The sequence below is a fragment of the Pituophis catenifer genome, unplaced genomic scaffold (genome assembly GCF_029215685.1).
Source record: "Pituophis catenifer annectens isolate HBS135680 unplaced genomic scaffold, rPitCat1.0.hap2 SCAF_4, whole genome shotgun sequence".
In the NCBI taxonomy this organism is placed as follows: domain Eukaryota; kingdom Metazoa; phylum Chordata; class Lepidosauria; order Squamata; family Colubridae; genus Pituophis; species Pituophis catenifer.
In genome coordinates, this window is record NW_027256884.1 from 51630769 (window position 1) to 51649383 (window position 18615).

Here is an 18615-nt window from a genome sequence, read left to right on the forward strand (position 1 = left end):
TTTCAGTTCAGATGGGATTTCACCTCACCAGATCACTTCCACAACCCAAATGTCATGCCCCCCCTCCCTGTTACTATGGCAGCTGATAGCAAGCATGCAACAAAGTTGAACCCCATGCTGAAGATCCGGCTGATAGCAACCTTGTGGGAATAAGTCTATCTAAATTAATATGCCTAGGATTGGATTCTAAGTTTTAATTTATTTATTCACAATTTATTGGTTTCTCATCAAGGACCATCTGAATACAGTAATTCAAAAAAGAGATGTGGTTCTTTAGGTATATTGAGTGCTAATCTTAAAAAAATTACCATGCTATCATTTCAAGAGACAGTTGTTAGCATTCAATGTGCTTTGAACCAATTATTTTTTTCACTTGACCTCCTAATCCAAAATAGGTAAATAATGGACTGAGTAGGATTCAGAGATACACACTTTTCAATGTTAGCAAACCACTGCTATTAACTGCAAGCACCAAAAGTACCCTGTTTCCCCCAAAATAAGATATCCCCTGATAATAAGCCCAATCAGGCTTTTGAGCGCATGGCAATAAGGCCAAACGCTTATTTCAGGGTTCAAAAAAATATAAGGCAGGGTCTTATTTTCGGGGAAACACAGAATTTGGCATTATCTCATTTTACCTCATGCTATACTAGGCTTCCGTATACCAGATTGTCTCTATGATAAAACGAAACAGTTTCTCTTACCTCCCTTGTGGTTGAGGATGGAAGGACATACCCATCAATAGACAGTCCATGACACTAGAAAAACAACACTGCTTTACTATAAAAACAATAAAACAAACTAGTATGTAAATTAATTACAGGAATTTGTTAAGATGAAGGTTGGTTTAAGTTCTTTCTAGGATTAGTTAATGTCACCAATAAATTTAACACTGATTTAGTATAACTTTCAAAGAAAACATTTTCATACCAGACTAATTACATGGGCATCTCAATTCAGTTTTTTTAAGAAAAGAGATTTGCCATAAATTCTTCTGGAATCTTGGATTTCTTAGTTTAGCCTCCAGCCCTTGGGGTTTTTGGTGGTCTGTAATCCAAGTGCTACTGAGAAGGGAAGAGAGTCTTTTGGGGAGGGAAGAGAATCAATCAAATTTAGCTAAGTGCTACTATCTGATGTAACTAATGCATTGAATCTGGAATTCTCCATGAAAAGCATAGTTTTGCAAGAGAAAACCAGTCTCTCTCTCTCTCTCTCTCTGTCCCCCTCCCTCCCTCTCTCCCTCTCACACTTCATCTATCAAACAAATTTTACATGTTCTTTATGGCACTAAGAGTATTAAGAAGTGGATATTTTTGCATGAATAATAAAATCATGATTATTTTAGTGGATTACTGTTTATAAAAGATTAGCAAGCACCAAATATTTTAGACCAGAATAAAAAGGAGTATTTTCAGTTAATTCTGCTAAAAATGCAATTTTACCCTGAGAAGTTTGAATGTCAAACAAAAAAATGCATATCATTTCATTTGTTTCACTAAGTTCTCATTAAGACATCTGTCATTTTAAGGAGCTTACTGCTGTCAACAAATTATCACAAACAGGCTGACAATAGTGAAAAAACTTAAAGCCTGTGTCAACCCTTCACAATTCCATATGTCCCCGCTCCTCCATTTATTGTAAAAAAAAATTCTGACTCTTAACTTTCTACATTTAACATTAATTTATATATCTTGAATGATCAAGATTTTTTAAAAATGTATGAAAGTGCTATGGATCAAAGTAATTCTGGTGTTTGAAATTGTGATTTAGTATATCTACAAATGCTTGGCTTGAATGAGTTCTATCTAGTTCACAGGAAGATGTACCATAATTTTTTTTTAAAAAAACCTCAAAAGCAGAAAAATATTCTGAAAATATTTTCAGAAAATATATAATATATAATATTGAAAATTGAATTTTAAAATAAAGGGTCAAGTGTCCTTATTTTATTCATAACTATTTGAAAAACACATTTCAAAATATTTCAGTAAGTTTAGCTAAAGATTTCACTGACTGCTTTAAAGTTTTTTAAACCAAGTAGTTGGATTCCAAATGTAACAATGCACATTAAGCCCAAATGGCAATATTATCAAGCAACATTGTTCAGCCTTCTGCCTTTTTCCAATTACCTTCTGAAGGATCTTCCACACTTTCTGATAGAAACCCACAGGGACTCTATTAATGGCACCATCAAGCCGTCTCCTGCGAAGCCACTGCCCTTGCCGGTCACCCCAGCTAATAGAGTGTCCAACTGACCCAGTTAGGGATGACGTACTAGTAGGAGAAGATGGGCTACTGCATCTCTGTAGAAAAGACAAAATAAATCCTGTAAGGCAACATAAACACCAATTTCTCAGAAACACCACTCTGATGCCCCAAAGAAGAATGCATGCTTGTAGAAGTCATTCCTGTCCTTGTGTATTCAGTGCATGCCCAGCCTATTTTCTTGTTAATGCAATCTTTCTTTTCATATGTCTTTCTTTTTAAAAATCTGTCAAGAATTTCTTGCACAATTTGTCAACAACATCGAATAAGGAGCTAAATCCACAGTATAGATCTAATATTTATAGCCACATCAAGTTATCGAATGAAACTGCTAGTTAGATGAAAAGGCATGGACATTTCATTAAAACCACCATAACTTCCCCACCCCCAGTCTCATTCAGAAACCTGAAAACCAATGTGACTGATGTTTTGCTCATGTAAGGAAAAAGTTCCTCTGAAACATTTCATAGCTAACACAGCTTTATTAACTATATATAAATTAGCAAAATTAAACTATGCTTTATTTAAAATATTTAAACAGCTCATGTACTTCAAATTAATTAGTTATGGGGATGTGACATTTAAGAACAAAACATCTATTTTGTATTTCAAAGGTCTATCTGTTACCCCATTTAATACCATGCATTTATCAAAATGGACAGCCAGCACAAAAATGGAGAATCAGCCAATTATTTAAATGCTTTTTTCCATAAACCATTTTTTGGATTATTGTGCTATTCAGCCATCTATTGCTTTATATGGGCAGGATAAATTGTCTGCCTCACCAAGGATAATAAAAGACTGAGGCTTATTTCTTTATTTTTTTGGATTTATATCCTGCTTTTACTTTGTTCAACTCAAGACAGCATATATAATGCTCCCTTCAACTGTTTTCCCCACAGCAATGTGGGGTAGGTTGGGCAAAAAAAATCACCTAGTCAGTTTCTGTGCCTAAGAAAAGATCCATGATCTCTTTAAGTCCAATACCTTAACTGTTAGGTCAGGGATGGGCAATTAATTTCCCCAAGGAGTCACAAGAGGAACTGGAACTGTTGTGAAAGGCCAAACCAATATGTCCTAATTGTGGTTCCCCCCACTCGCCCAAGTCCATACTTCGACCGAGGTGGCTGTGGGTGGCCGAGCCTGGGTGCCCTCAATTAATGAACACTGCTGCCTCCACAGGCTGCTCCAGGAGAGAGATGAGCACTTTGCAGGAGTAGAAAAGTACTTTCTCTCTTCACCTTCCTGAGACCGCCAGCCGACTGAAGGAGTGCACAGTGACTGCACAGAGTCGGATCCAACTTGGCTTCTTCTCTCACCCCCTGCAGCATGCTTATTTATGTTTGATTTCTGATTTCCAATTGACCTCACACTGGACAGGAATAGTCAAAGGCTGGATGTGGCCCAAGGGCGGTAAAATCCTGAAGGCCTCTGTAGTCGATATCAGAGCTCCAGATCAATCCGGAGCTCTGTTATCAGCTACAGAGACCATGAAGAAAGCCTTGCTGGACCAAGAAGTTCCTGAAGGCTTCTGATAGCGAAAAAGAGGCTGGGGGTGATGCATGCAAGTGAGGTGAGTCAGTGGATAACATCCCTTCCAAAAATAAGGCCTATATATATATATAAGACAGGGTCTTGAAACATGGTACATGAATATCGTAACTTCTTAATATTGTCTCATTTATGTTTCCCAGCCTTAGCAATTTTAAGAAGTGTAAATTTCAACTCCCAGAATTCCCCAGCCAGCTCACTGAGGAACAGCAACAATATAAATCAATAATATTTTTCAAAATGTTTCATAGAATTTGTAATGGCAAAAGAAAAAATAAGTTTGGTTTCCATTATTAGAACATGCATTATATCTCAAATCTCAGCTAAGGACCTTTTAGTGCCGCCCTATTTGACATAGCATATTTTTCTAGATGTCCACTTTTCCTCCAAGAATTTAAAATGACATACAGGTGAAACTTGAAAAATTAGAATATCGTGCAAAAGTTCATTTATTTCAGTAATGCAACTTAAAAGGTGAAACTAATATATGAGATAGACTCATTACATGCAAAGTGAGATAGTTCAAGCCTTGATTTGTCATAATTTTGATGATTATGGCTTACAGCTCATGAAAACCCCAAATTCACAATCTCAGAAAATTAGAATATTAGATGAAATCAATAAAACAAGGATTGTACATAGAACAATATTGGACCTCTGAAAAGTATAAGCATGCATATGTACTCAGTACTTGGTTTGGGCCTCTTTTGCATCAATTACTGCCTCAATGCGGCGTGGCATGGATGCTATCAGCCTGTGGCACTGCTGAGGTGTTATGGAAGATCAGGATGCTTCAATAGCGGCCTTCAGCTCTTCTGCATTGTTCGGTCTCATGTCTCTCATCTTTCTCTTGGCAATGTCCCATAGATTCTCCATGGTGTTCAGGTCAGGTGAGTTTGCTGGCCAATCAAGCACAGTAATACCATGGTCATTGAACCAGGTTTTGGTACTTTTGGCAGTGTGGGCAGGTGCCAAGTCCTGCTGGAAAATGAAGTCAGCATCCCCATAAAGCTCATCTGCGGAAGGAAGCATGGAATACTCCAAAATCTCCTGGTAGACGGTTGTGTTGACCCTGGACTTAATGAAGCACAGTGGACCAACACCAGCAGATGACATGGCTCCCCAAATCAACTGTGGAAACTTCACACTGGACTTCAAGCATCTTGCAGTGTGTGTCTCTCCATTCTTCCTCCAGACTCTGGGTCCTTGGTTTCCAAATGAGATGCAAAAGTTGCTCTCATCAGAAAAGAGGACTTTGGACCACTGGGCAACAGACCAGTTCTTTTTTTCTTTAGCCTAGGTAAGACGCTTCTGACGTTGTTTGTTGTTCAGGAGCGGCTTGACAAGAGGAATACGACATTTGAAGCCCATGTCCAGGATCCGTCTGTGTGTGGTGGCTCTTGATGCACTGACTCCAGCCTCAGTCCCCTCCTTGTGAGAGTCCCCAACACTTTTGAATGACCTTTTCCTGACAATCCTCTCCAGGCTGCGGTCATCCCTGCTGCTTGTGCACCTTTTTCTTCCACACTTTTCCCTTCCAAATAACTTTCTATTAATGTGCTTTGATACAGCACTTTGGGAACATCCAACTTCTTTTGCAATTACCTTTTGAGGCTTTCCCTCCTTATGGAGGGTGTCAATGACGGTTTTCTGCACAACTGCCAGGTCAGCAGTTTTTCCTATGATTGTGATTCCTACTGAACCAGACTGAGAGACCATTTAAAGGCTCAGGAACCCTTTGCAGTTGTTATGGCTTAATTAGCTGATTAGAGTGGGACACTTTCACCCTAGAATATTGAACCTTTTCACAATATTCTAATTTTCTGAGATTGTGAATTTGGGGTTTTCATGAGCTTTAAGCCATAATCATCAAAATTATAACAAATCAAGGCTTGAACTATTTCGCTTTGCATGTAATGAGTCACCTTTTAAGTTGCATTACTGAAATAAATGAACTTTTGGACGATATTCTAATTTTCCGAGTTTCACCTGTACAGTAAATGATTCTCTCCTCCACAAATGTTAACCTTAAAGGTTTGAGGGTATATTGCAGGGGTGAAATGCTTCTGGTTCGGACCGGATCGCCTGATCCGGTAGCGATGGCAGTGGGTGGTTTGGAGAACCGATAGCAAAAATCCCTGCACACACACCCCCATGCCCAGCTGAGTCGCATGATCATCAGAGGCTTTTTTTTTTTTCTTTTAAAAGCATTTTTTCTACAACCTCTTCTGACGAAAAAATGCTTTTAAAAGTAAAAAAAAAAAGCCTCTGATGATCGCGCAGCTCAGCTGGGATCGTCAGAGAGGCTTTTCAAAACATTTTTTAAAAAGCCTCTCTGACGATCCCAGCTGAGTTGCCTGATCGGCAGAGGCTTTTCAAAGCATTAGAATAAATGCTTTGAAATGTTAAAAAAAAAAAAAAAAGTTTGCCCACGGCCACCCAGTCATATTACCCCCCTCCCCACACCAAGTCACGCCCACAGAACCAGTAGTAACAAATTTTACATTTCTTTTTTTTATTTAGAAACTTTATTGAGATTTTTTTTAAAAAAACAAAAAAATATAAAAACAAACAAACAAACAATGTTGAATAAAAGAAAGATACTATTCAGGTGGCTTCTCCCAGAAGGGATGCTAATAACCTGGCAAGGAAGGAAAATTAAAATAGAAAGTTTGAGTACAGCACAAGACTTCCTTGACCAGCTAAGAGGCGCGGAAGAAGAGCAAGGGAGCAAGGAAGAACTAGAAACAGCAGTAGTGGAGGAGGAAGCCCTACTTCAACAGAACACGAACGAAGCAACTGTAGAGGAGAAGACAGAAGAAGAAGAAGAAGCCAAAGAGAAGAAAGCGAGACCAGTAAGGGCCGTAAGAAATAAACAAGAACCAATACTCAGATAGGGGTTTAGAGATGAATGGCTTGAAGTTAATATCCGTAAATGTCAATGGACTAAATGATTACAGAAAGAGGAAAAGAATATTAACAAAACTAGGTAAACAAAATGTTGATATAATGTGTTTACAAGAGGTGCACATAAAAAAAGAAGAAAGTAAATGTTTAGAATATAAAAAATTCGGTCAAACATTTGATTTGCTGGCAGAGAAAAAGAAGAGGGGGGTGGTTATCTACGTAAAAAAAGGAATTGAAGCAGAATTGAAATTCAAAGATACAAAGGGTAGAATCCTTATGACTGAAATTAAGAGAGGGCATTCCAAGGTATTATTAGTGGGCATTTATGCCCCGAATAAAAAACAGGGAGAATTTTTTAAGAAACTGCATGAACAATTAGTGAAAATGGCATATAATGAAATCTGTATGATAGGGGATTTTAACGGCATTGCAGATCCAGAGAAGGACCACAAGAGCAATAAAGTAAAAAAAAAATAAAAGGACAAACTTACCGAGAGCTTTTTTTGAGTTAGTCGATGAATTAGATCTAATTGATATCTGGCGTACCCTGCACCCAAACGATAGGCAATATACCTTCTTTTCAAATGCACAAAAGTCGTGGTCCAGAATTGACTTGGCATGGGTCAGTAGAAACTTGGGGTTAGAAATTGGAACTGCAGTAATTAACCCAAACGATTGGGCAGACCATAATCCATTAGAAATTAGATGGAAGCCTCTTCAGAGAAAATACCAACGGAGGTGGAGGTTTAATGCCAAATTACTGGGCGACAAAGACTGTATACAAAAATTCAAAGAAGAAATAAATTTCTTTTTCAAGGAAAATGAAAACAAAGGCACATCCCGTGCAATAGTTTGGGACACAATGAAGGCCCATCTGAGAGAAGTCGTGATTTCATATACCGCACATAAAAACAAAGAAGAAAGGAAGACCCTGGAAGATTACTTAAATCATATAGGAGAATCAGAAAGAAAACTCCAAGATAATCCAGAAGATGAAGCAGCCAAAGAAAATTGGATGATGTGGAATCATAAAGTAAATATCATGGACCAAGAAGAGTTGGCACAAAGAATGAAAAGAACGAAACAATATCTTTTTGAGAATACCAACAAATCGGGGAGGTGGCTGGCCTATAAATTAAAAAAGGAAAATGAAAGGGGAATAATCCATACTTTAGAAGACTCTAAGGGCAAATTATTGACTAACGAGGAAGAAAAACGGGATAGGGTGAGAGAATATTACAAATCCCTATATAAAGAAGAGGAGATATCGGATGGCAAAATAGAACAATACTTGATAAAAGCAGAGCTCCCACAAATAACTGATGATGAGAAAGAAATGCTTAACAGAAAAATTACAATTGAAGAATTAAAAATAGCCCTTTCCAAATTGAAAAATAATAAAGCGCCAGGACCTGACGGATTTCCAGGGGAAATATATAAAAAATTAGAAGAAATACTCCAACCGAAATTAGTAGAAATTTTTAATGATGCACTGTTAGACCATAAAATTCCAGAGTCATGGAAAGAGGCGCATGTCACACTTGTGCCAAAAGAAGGTGCCGACCCAAAACAAATTCAAAATTACAGACCAATCTTGCTCCTAAATACGGACTACAAATTATTCATGGGCATAATGGCAGAAAGAATGAAAAAGATTTTAAATAATTGGATATATAAAGACCAGAACGGATTTTTACCAGGGAGAAAAATTAGGGATAATATGAGAATCGTGCTAGACACGCTAGAGTATTATGAGGAACACCCTGGAAAACAGATGGCTCTGATTTTTGTTGATGCTCAAAAGGCATTTGACAATCTAAATTGGAAATTCATGATTAAACAAATTGAGATTATGAAATTCGGAACAAATTTTGAAATGATGATTAAATCCATATATAATAACCAAAAGGCGAGTATCCTGGTGAATGGGGATAGTACTAAAACATTTCAAATTAGTAAGGGAGTAAGGCAAGGTTGTCCCCTATCCCCTTTACTGTTTATTCTGGCCCTAGAAGTCCTTCTACGGAAAATTAGATTTAACGACAAAATAAAAGGATTGAAGATTAGGAAGGAGACTTATAAGACGCAAGCATTTGCGGATGATGTAGCCCTAATCCTTGAAGACCCTATAGAGTCGGGACCTAAAGTATTGGAGGAATTAAGTAAATATGGAGAGGTGGCAGGCTTCATACTGAACAAAACTAAAACCAAAGTATTGATCAAGAACACAACTGAGAGCCAGAAAAACGAGATAGAAGAAGTACTAGGATTACAGGTTGCCAAAAAAATTAAATACCTAGGAATTTGGATTACATCAAGATGTTCGACCTTGAAAGACGATAATTATATTCCCCTAATCAGAAAAATAAAACAAGACCTAGATAGCTGGAAAAAAATAAGACTATCACTTTTGGGCAAGATAGCCACAATTAAGATGAACATCCTCCCCAGAATATTATTTCTATTCCAAAATATACCGATAAATTTAGATAAAAAATTCTTTTTAGAACTAGACAAAATTATTAGAGAATTCATATGGGAGGGGAAAAAACCGAGATTTTCTATTAAAATTTTAAGGGGCAAAAGAGACATAGGTGGATTTGGACTCCCGGACTGGGAAACATACTAAAGGTCAGCCAAGCTAGTATGGATAAAAGATTGGATCACCCTGGAAAATAAGAGAATCCTTACCTTAGAAGGCCATGACTTGCAAAAAGGCTGGCACGCCCACATCTGGGAAATGGAGAAGAAAAGGAAGACACATTTCCATAGACATACAATTAGAGATTCCCTGATACAAACATGGACCCAGATTAGGCAAAAACATTACAAAAAAATCCCAAATTGGCTCTCAACGATGGAGGCCCTGACCCACCCAAATAGGTGGGAGAGGGAGAAAATGGGCAGATATAAAGATATCCTAGACGAAGGAGGGAGGCTTAAACCAAATGATACCTTACGAGAGCAAAGAATAACTTTAGATTGGTGGACCTATTCACAAGTAAAATCCAGATATCAGAGAGACAAAGAACAATATGGTCTAGAACTGGGATCAAATGGACTGGATAAAGTCTTTTTTTTTTTTTTTTTTATTGCAAAAGTTTTACAATTACATTTTCACCCCTTTTTTCACCCCCCCACCTCCCTCCCCAAACTTCCCATCCTCCCTAACCCTCCCTAACCCTCCCCCCCCAGACTTCCCTATTACATACTCATAACTAATAACACTAATATATAAACCTGAACCCATCCCTCCCCCTATATAATTTTTCCTCTTTGTCTCTTTACATTAAAATATTTCTAATACATTATTTTCAAATAAAAGCTATTTGATACTTTCTAGTTTGGTATTTGTTCTGAACATATTCTATCCACCTTTTCCATTCCCATTCGTAAGTCTCTTGTGAACAATCTTTTAAATACGCTGAAATCTTCGCCATCTCTGCAAAACTGGCCATCTTCAAAGTCCATTCCTCGATAGTAGGCAAAGCTTCATTCTTCCAATATTTACCTATCAACAATCTTGCTGCTGTTATCATATACAATATTAGTTTTATTTCACCCCGTGTAAAACCCTTAACTATACCCAATAAAAACAATTGTGGAGAAAATTGAATTTTTTTCTTCAAAACATTCTGCATGACCCACCAAATTTTTATCCAAAAAGCCTTAACTTTCCTACAGGTCCACCATACATGATAATATGTAGCATCCAAACATTCGCATCTCCAACATTTTGGCTGAACATTAGGGTACATACATGACAACTTTTTAGGATCCAAATGCCATCTATAAAACATTTTATAAAAATTTTCCCTCAAATTCTGCGACTGTGTGAACTTAACATTCTGAACCCAAATTTTTTCCCATGTTTCCAACATCACTGGTTCTTCAAAATTTTGTGCCCACTTAATCATACAATCTTTAACTAATTCAGTTTCTGAGTCCCTTTCTAACAAAACATTATAAAGCCTTTTAATATGCATTGGACCTTTCTCTCTTATATGTCTAACTAATTCTTCCTCATGCAGTATAATACCAGTTTTTTGGTCCTCTTTCCATCTCATTTGTAATTGATTATATTGTAACCAGGTTAAATTAATCCCTTCGTCCAACAGTGTCTGCAATGTCTTCAGCTGCCATCTGCCCGCATCTGTAAAAAGAACCTGTTTGTATAAAAACCCCCCGAGTGACATTATATTTGTATTCCACAAGGTATGACCAAGATCCAGCCATAGCGGTATTTTATAATCCCATTTGAGTCGGTGCTTCTTCCAAACTCTCATCAAAGAATCTCTGAGTATATGACTTTTAAATACTTTATCAACTTTATCATCATAAAATAAGTAAGCATGCCATCCAAATTCAAGATCAAAACTTTCTGCATTCAATATTCCAGCCTTTTTATTTCCAAACCAATCACTTGTTAAAGTGAAAGCTGCTGCATCATAATATAACTGTAAGTTTGGGAGTTTAAGGCCTCCTCTTTCTGGAACATCTTGCATAATTTTCAATTTCACTCTCGGCTTTTTCTCGTTCCAGACAAACTTATTCACACCAGACTGCCAGACTTTCAATTGTTTATCACTTTTAAGCACCGGAATCATTTGAAACAAAAACAGGAATCTTGGCAAAATATTCATCTTAACTGCTGCTATTCTTCCAAGTAAAGACAGTTGCAGCTTTTTCCAAGTCTCCATGTCTTTCTGAACCTCTCGCCACAACACCTCATAATTATTTTGAAACAATTTCATATTTGATTCTGCAACCTGAACTCCAAGATATTTTACCTTAGGTACAATTTCAAAACCTGCCCTCCTTTCAAGCTCATGTTTACGATCTTGTGTCATATTCTTAACTATCATTTTAGTCTTTTTTGAGTTCAGTTTAAAACCTGAAACTCTACCATAGTCTTGTATAATGTCGTTCATCAGGATTGTTGATTCCATTGGTTGTGATAGGGTAACAACCAGATCATCTGCAAATGCCTTTATTCTATAATCCTCTTGCCTTATCACTATACCTTTCAAAATTTTTGAGTCCCGTATTGTATTTAGCAAGACTTCCAATGTTAAAATAAATAAAAGTGGGGACAACGGACATCCCTGTCTTGTTCCTTTTTCAATTTTAAACTCTGTCGTCAAACTTCCATTAATAATAATCTGTGCTTTTTGCTCTTGATAAATTGCTGAAATCGCCTGTATAAATTGGTCCCCAAAGCCCATCTTTTTTAAAGTCTTTAGTAGAAAGTTCCAATCCACTCTATCAAAGGCCTTCTCCGCATCCAAAAAAACCAGCACTGCAGAAATCTGTTTATTCTTATCAAGATATTCCAATAAGTCTATTACTTGCCTTACATTGTCCTTCATGTATCTGCCCTCAATAAATCCCGCTTGGTCCTCATGAATCACTTTTTGGATTACTGGCATCAACCTGTTGGCTAATACCTTCGCATAAATTTTATAATCTGTGTTCAAAAGAGATATTGGTCTGTAGTTCTCTGGTTTTTTAGGACCAACTTGTTCCTTTGGTATCAAAGATATATAAGCAGTTGTCCAAGATGGGGGTATTTTACCCCCTTGTTGAATATTGCAAAATAAATCTCTAAGTTGTCCCACCATTTCAGCTTGTAAAGTTTTGTAATACACTGCAGTCAAACCATCCGTGCCAGGAGCTTTGGCTGTTTTTAGCTGCTTAATTGCTGCTATTATCTCCTCCTCTGTTATAGGATAATTCATTCTTTCTTTTTGTTGATCAGTAATTTTTGTAACTCTCTTATCCTTTAAATATTTTTCTATAAGTCCATTCTGCACCTCTTCTTTGGCATATAATTTAGTATAATAATCCACAAAAGCTTCTTTAATTAATTTTTGTTGAAAAATTTCTTTCCCTCCAATGTCAATACTATCAATAGTCCGTATACTTTGTTTTTTCCTCAGTGTGTAAGCCAACCATCTGCCCGGTTTATTAGCATTGCAAAATGTATTATGCTTCGCGTATTGTAAACTTGTTGCAACTTGTTCCGCCATAAGCATTTGAAATTGGTCTTTCAAAAGTTTTATAGCACTTCGTATTCTTTCATCTGTTGGGTTTTTAATAAGTAACTGTTCTTTATTCTTTATTTCCATTTCCAACTCAAATCTTTTCTTTTGTCGGAACAGTCTATGTTTAGAATTCATGTAGATAAGTACCCCTCTCATATAAGCTTTACTAGCGTCCCAAACAATTTCAATTGGGGTACCTTTATTCAAATTTATTTCAAAAAATTCTTTCAAATGCTTTTTAAGTTCTATTGTATTTTTTTCATATCTAAACAAGTTCTCATTTAATCTCCAAGAACGTCTCTCAACCTTATCCATCTCAATTTCTATCCATACAGGGCTATGGTCAGTCAAAGTTCTTGGAAAAATCTTTGTTCTTTTTGTCTTAACAAGTAGATCATTTGACAACAGGATAAAATCAATCCTAGAAAAGGATCTATGTCTATCGGAAAAGAAAGTGTAATCCAATTCATTTGGATTATGTATTCTCCAAACATCTTTTAGTTCCATATCTTCTTTCATATCAAAAAAGGTCTGCGGTAGTCTAATTCTAGACTTTGCCAAGCTCTTTTTGTCTAATTTAGAATCAATTACTCCATTCCAATCTCCCATAAATAAAATAGATCTATAGTCCCATTGCAATATTTTAGTATGTAACATCTTGTAAAAATAATCCTGTTGTTGGTTGGGAGCATAAATTCCAATCAAAAGAATTTGACCATTTGCTGTGAGCAATTCAATTGCTACAAACCTACCATCTTGATCTACTTCTATAACTTTTGCTGTTAATTTTTTATTTACATAAATAACCACACCATTCTTTTTCTGCGAAGTTGAAGATATATAATGTACTCCTAATTTTGAATTTATCAAATATTTCTGATCTTGAGTTGTAATATGCGTTTCTTGTAAACATATTATATCATTATTAAATTGTTTCAAATATGTAAATAGTTTCTTCCTTTTCTGTGGTGAATTCAACCCATTAACATTCCAAGATAGACACTTAAGGGTCATCAGCCTGTTTCTGGAGCGCAGAGCAAAATATTTGAAGTTCATCCAAGAGCTTCGATCTTGCTCCTCCCATAGCTCCACTCTCTTGTGGGGTACTCTTAGCTGCCTTCTTGTCTTGTCTTTCCTGTTGTTGTTGTTGCTTTTGTTTAAGTAGCTTGGATTGAGCTCTAGTTATACGTTGATCTTTAACTTCAGTCAACTGAATCAAATCCAAAATTGGAGAAGAATCCAGCAAGGGCTCACTCAGAAAACCTCCTTCTGCACCTTGCACATTTTCTAATTCCTGCTTAGACTGTTCTTCCAATTGCCTCTCTTCACTCTCCTTAATCTCCAAAACTGTAGATGTACGTGGAGATGGTGTTCTTTCCTTAAGAATAGTACTATAAAAATGTTGTGCCTTCTCCACGGTATTCAATCGATATCCTTCTCCCTTATATCTAAAAATTATCCCAGCTGGTGCATCCCACCGGAAGGGTATCTGTAAGTCTTTCAATTCCTTAACAAGAAAACCAAATTCTTTTCTAGCTTTCAGCATTTTAGGAGGTAATTCTTTAAAAATTACAAGTCGTGAGCCCCCCACTTGTACAGAGGTGTGAAAAGATTTTTGGAGGATTTCATTTCTAATTTCTCTCTCAGTAAAGTATATGACCACATCTCTAGGCAGTTGTCTTTGTCTGGCCACCCAAGAGTTCACTCTGTAAATTTTATCTATTTTATGAAATACCAAATCAGGATTAACTTGTAAGATCTTAGCCAGGGCTTCAGAGCAAACTTGTCTCAAATCCTGTCTCTCCTCCTCTCGAATTCCCCGAAGCCGTATGGCAAATTCCATCGCCCGGAATTGTATCATGACAATCTCATCTTCAATTCTCTGCATTTTATTGTCAGCTTCTTCAATTTTATAGTCATTATCTTTCATCCTAACATTAACTTCTAATTTGAGTTCTTCAACTTTAAAATCAACTTTCCCAATAAAATTTGCCAGGCCAGACGCCACTTCTGATATTTTTTTGGTCACCATATTTTGATTCTGTTTCACCATATCTTTAACTTCATTAATTTCCTGCAAAAATTCCTCATGTGATTTTTGAAGTTTATGATCTATTTCCTGTTGAGATTCTTGAAATTTTTCATCCAAAGTTTTAGAAATAAATTCTTTTAAATCTCCCACATCAAGTTCTTTTTTCTGAGTTTGTAGCTGTTGAGCAGGGGGAAGTTGCGTTTGATGTTTGTGTGTGGGGGATCCCCCCCCTGATGCCTTCCCTTCCTGCTTCTTTGAAGCCATCGTGCCACGTAAGCTAGTTTTTCTAAAGAGGGAAGTTCTTTTTCCTTTCCCTCTTCCACAGAAGCTTCTAAAAAAGTCCCCCAGATTTAATCAAGTAAAACTGAAGTAAAGCAAAGTCAAATTTTAGCAAGAAAATTTTTTCCCTTTAGGTAGAACAACTTTGTAGCAACTTTTCAACTTTGTAGCAAAGCAGAGAGGCTTCGCAAATCCACTTTCACTAGCTCGTTAACTCAAGTGCTGGACGCCATATTTTTTCAAATCACTTTCACTCGCTCACTTTCTCTTTGATTTAAAAAGTCAATAAAGCACTAATACTTGCAATTTTCAGGTTTCTGGATTCAAGTTGATATTTCTGCTATTTGTTAGAATTAGTTCCTCTCACTTTAAAAGTTTGCTGCTATCGGCTTGTTCTGCTGAAGGCAGAATCGTCCCACGCCGCCCGGAGTCTCCGCAGGTTGGAAGGGAGCCGCTCCTGTTTTCACCCCCAGAAGCGATTCCCTGGGGGGGTTACAGGGGCTCAACCTGTACCCTGCTGTCTCTGCTCCTGCAATCTTCAAGATTTCGGAGTTTTCGAGCCGCTCCTCGTTCGCGGGGCGGCTCTACAGGCGGCGGGGCTGGCGGTCTTTAGAAAATCACCGCCGTCGCCGAAGCTCGCAAACCGGAAGTCCGGACTGGATAAAGTCTTGATGGGAACAAATAAAAAGATTCTGGCAAAACTATACAATTATTTATTAAGCGATGACAAGTTCGAAGATGTTACGAAGAACCAAATAATTGCATGGGAGAAAAATATAGGGCGCAATATAAATTTTGGGGAATGGGAGGAGGCATGGAACAGAAATCTTAAATTGACTAGAGCGGTGGCATATAAGGAAAACCATTACAAAATGTTTCATAGATGGTACCTAGCCCCGGCCAGACTAGCGAATATATATCCCAATATACATCCCAATTGTTGGAAATGTGGCCATGGTCAAGGCACCTTCTTTCACTTGTGGTGGACATGCCCGGAAGCAAAAGGATACTGGAATAAAATTAGGAGATGGTTATATGAAATAACTGATGAAGATATTGAATTAACACCAGAGATTTTCCTCCTGGGAATAATAAAGAAGCCATATAGAAAGGAAATGACACATTTAATGATCCATATAATTACAGCCGCTAGATTGGCATACGCACAGTATTGGAAAGAGAAAATTCAACCACCAGAAGAGCTTACAATTAAGAAAATACTCGAGTGCGCAGAGATGACTAAATTAACATGAATTAAATGATGAAAAGTCAGTTTACTATATGGTGTGGGAAAGGTGGTACAAGTGGTTGCATGATAAAATGAAAGAAAGATCTAAAGGTGTGTTAAATAATGGTTAAAAGTGAGTTAAAATGTCACCAAGTATTATTTATGTAAATAGTTAAAACACTGCACATCCGATACAAATTGAAAATGTATATTATATTTATGTGTTCTATGTTATTGTTTGAACAAATTTTACATTTCACCCCTGGTATATTGAGTTGAGAAAATCCAATGACTCAAGCTCAAAGTCTCATGACCAATTTTATACTATCCCATACTATGACTGTTATCTTAGTACCTGGGTATGGACCATACCATCAGGTGTTAAATTGCCAACCATAAAGTAAACTTCTTGATAGATTTACTACAATATACAAAATATCAGAACATGTATGTTAATCATATCATTTAGGAGGAATTAAAAGGATTATGACAGCAAGTACTGTATTATCTGGCAACTCTAGTAGCATTTGAAAACTCTTGCCTTGGAGCCTGGAAAAATGCTACCAATCAATGCATTACACTGGACTAGATGGACCAATGAATAATCTGAAGATATTATGTTGCAACTATCTCATTTCTGTGTACTTCCTCAGAAATATAAAGACATCCTATGAAAGACCTCATGCTGTGCTGATTAATTCTCATGTATAGCACAGTTAATAACAGAGTGATATATAGAACATTTTTTTGGAAATTAACGATTTGGAAGAACTGAACTAATTTTATTAAAGTGTTTCTCTGGGACATTTTGATTTGGATACCTTGATTGTTGGACATTTGGACACTTAAAACAAAGGGCATTAAAAACAATTGATAGAGAGAAGAAGATGGAATGATGCAAGAGTGAAAGAAGATAATTTTTTATAAAAATTCGGATTTGGGAGAAATTTTGTTACCAAAGTTGTTAGAAATTTATAATGAGGCCCTAACAGAATCCAAAATTCCAGAATCATGGAGAGAGGCGTATATTACTCTCCTCCAAAAAGAAGGAGAAGACCCAAAATTAATTAAAAATTACAGACCGATATCCCTCCTGAATACGGACTACAAAATCTATATGGGTATTTTAGCAGGAAGGCTAAAAATAATTTTGAATAAATTAATACACAGTGACCAAAATGGATTCCTCCCTGGGAGGCAAATCAGGAATAATACAAGGATGATAATAGACATATCGGAATACTTTGAGGAACACCCGAACAAAGAAATGGCATTGGTCTTTGTCGATACCCAAAAGGCATTTGACAATCTTAATTGGCAATTTATGAAACAACAAATTATCCAAATGGAATTCGGATCAAATTTTGTCAATACGATATCCACAATCTATCAAAAACAAAAGGCTAATATATTACTGAATGGAGAACTAACTAAGGCTTTTCAAATTAGAAAAGGGGTCCGACAAGGGTGCCCTCTATCCCCACTTCTATTTATCTTAGCACTAGAAGTATTCTTGAGAAAGATTAGGAACAATAATGAAATAAAGGGTCTGACAATCAGAAAAGAGATATATAAGACACAGGCATTTGCAGATGATGTGGTATTAATCATGGAAGAACCATTAGAATCAGGCACTAAAATTCTGGAAGAATTGGGCAATTACGGGGAGGTAGCAGGCCTTAAATTAAATAAATCCAAAACTAAATTATTAACAAAAAATATGACGGAGGTAAGGAAAAAGTACTGGAAGAATCAATGGAGATCCAAATCGCCAAGAAGGTAAAATACCTGGGGGTCTGGATTTCATCAAGGTGCTCGGCCCTCAGAGAGGATAATTATTTACCATTGATTAGAAATATTAAACAGGATCTGGAAAAGTGGGGAAGACTACAGATATCATTATTAGGCAGAATCGCGGCAATAAAAATGAGCATATTACCCAAGTTATTGTATCTATTCCGAACGGTCCCTGTTAAATTAGATAAAAAATTCTTTCTGGAGCTCAATAGCATCATCAGGAAATTTATTTGGGAGGGAAAGAAACCAAGGATAGCAATTAGGAATTTACAGGACAAGAAGGAAAGAGGGGGTTTCGGATTACCTAAATGGGAGTTATATCAAAAAGCTGCAAACCTAGTATGGCTGAAAGAATGGGCAACCCTAAGAAATAAAAGACTGTTAACTTTAGAAGGGTATGATCTCCAGAAGGGTTGGCATGCATATCTCTGGGATACTGGGAAGAAGATAAAAACTTACTTCCATAGACATAAAATAAGGGAGATCTTGATACAAATATGGGGAGAGATGAG

General features: G+C 36.7%; 1 protein-coding gene across 8 annotated transcripts in view; it reads right to left on the bottom strand.

The window, feature by feature from the left end:
• Positions 1-18615, bottom strand: part of PHKA2 (phosphorylase kinase regulatory subunit alpha 2) — a 311493-nt gene that overhangs the window by 61615 nt on the left and 231263 nt on the right. For 7 of the 8 annotated variants that reach the window (XR_011600403.1, XR_011600402.1, XM_070943835.1 and 4 more), the window contains exons 29-31: positions 9415-9456; positions 2130-2303; positions 705-758 (exon numbers count right to left, since the gene is read on the bottom strand). Coding sequence is in view for 6 of the 8 variants with exons in the window: in XM_070943835.1 (XP_070799936.1) it covers positions 705-758; positions 2130-2303; positions 9415-9456 (270 nt within the window). In the remaining 2 variants the exon portion in view is untranslated. The remainder of the gene's footprint in view (positions 1-704; positions 759-2129; positions 2304-9414; positions 9457-18615) is intronic. The other variant, XM_070943836.1, reaches the window with a different exon arrangement.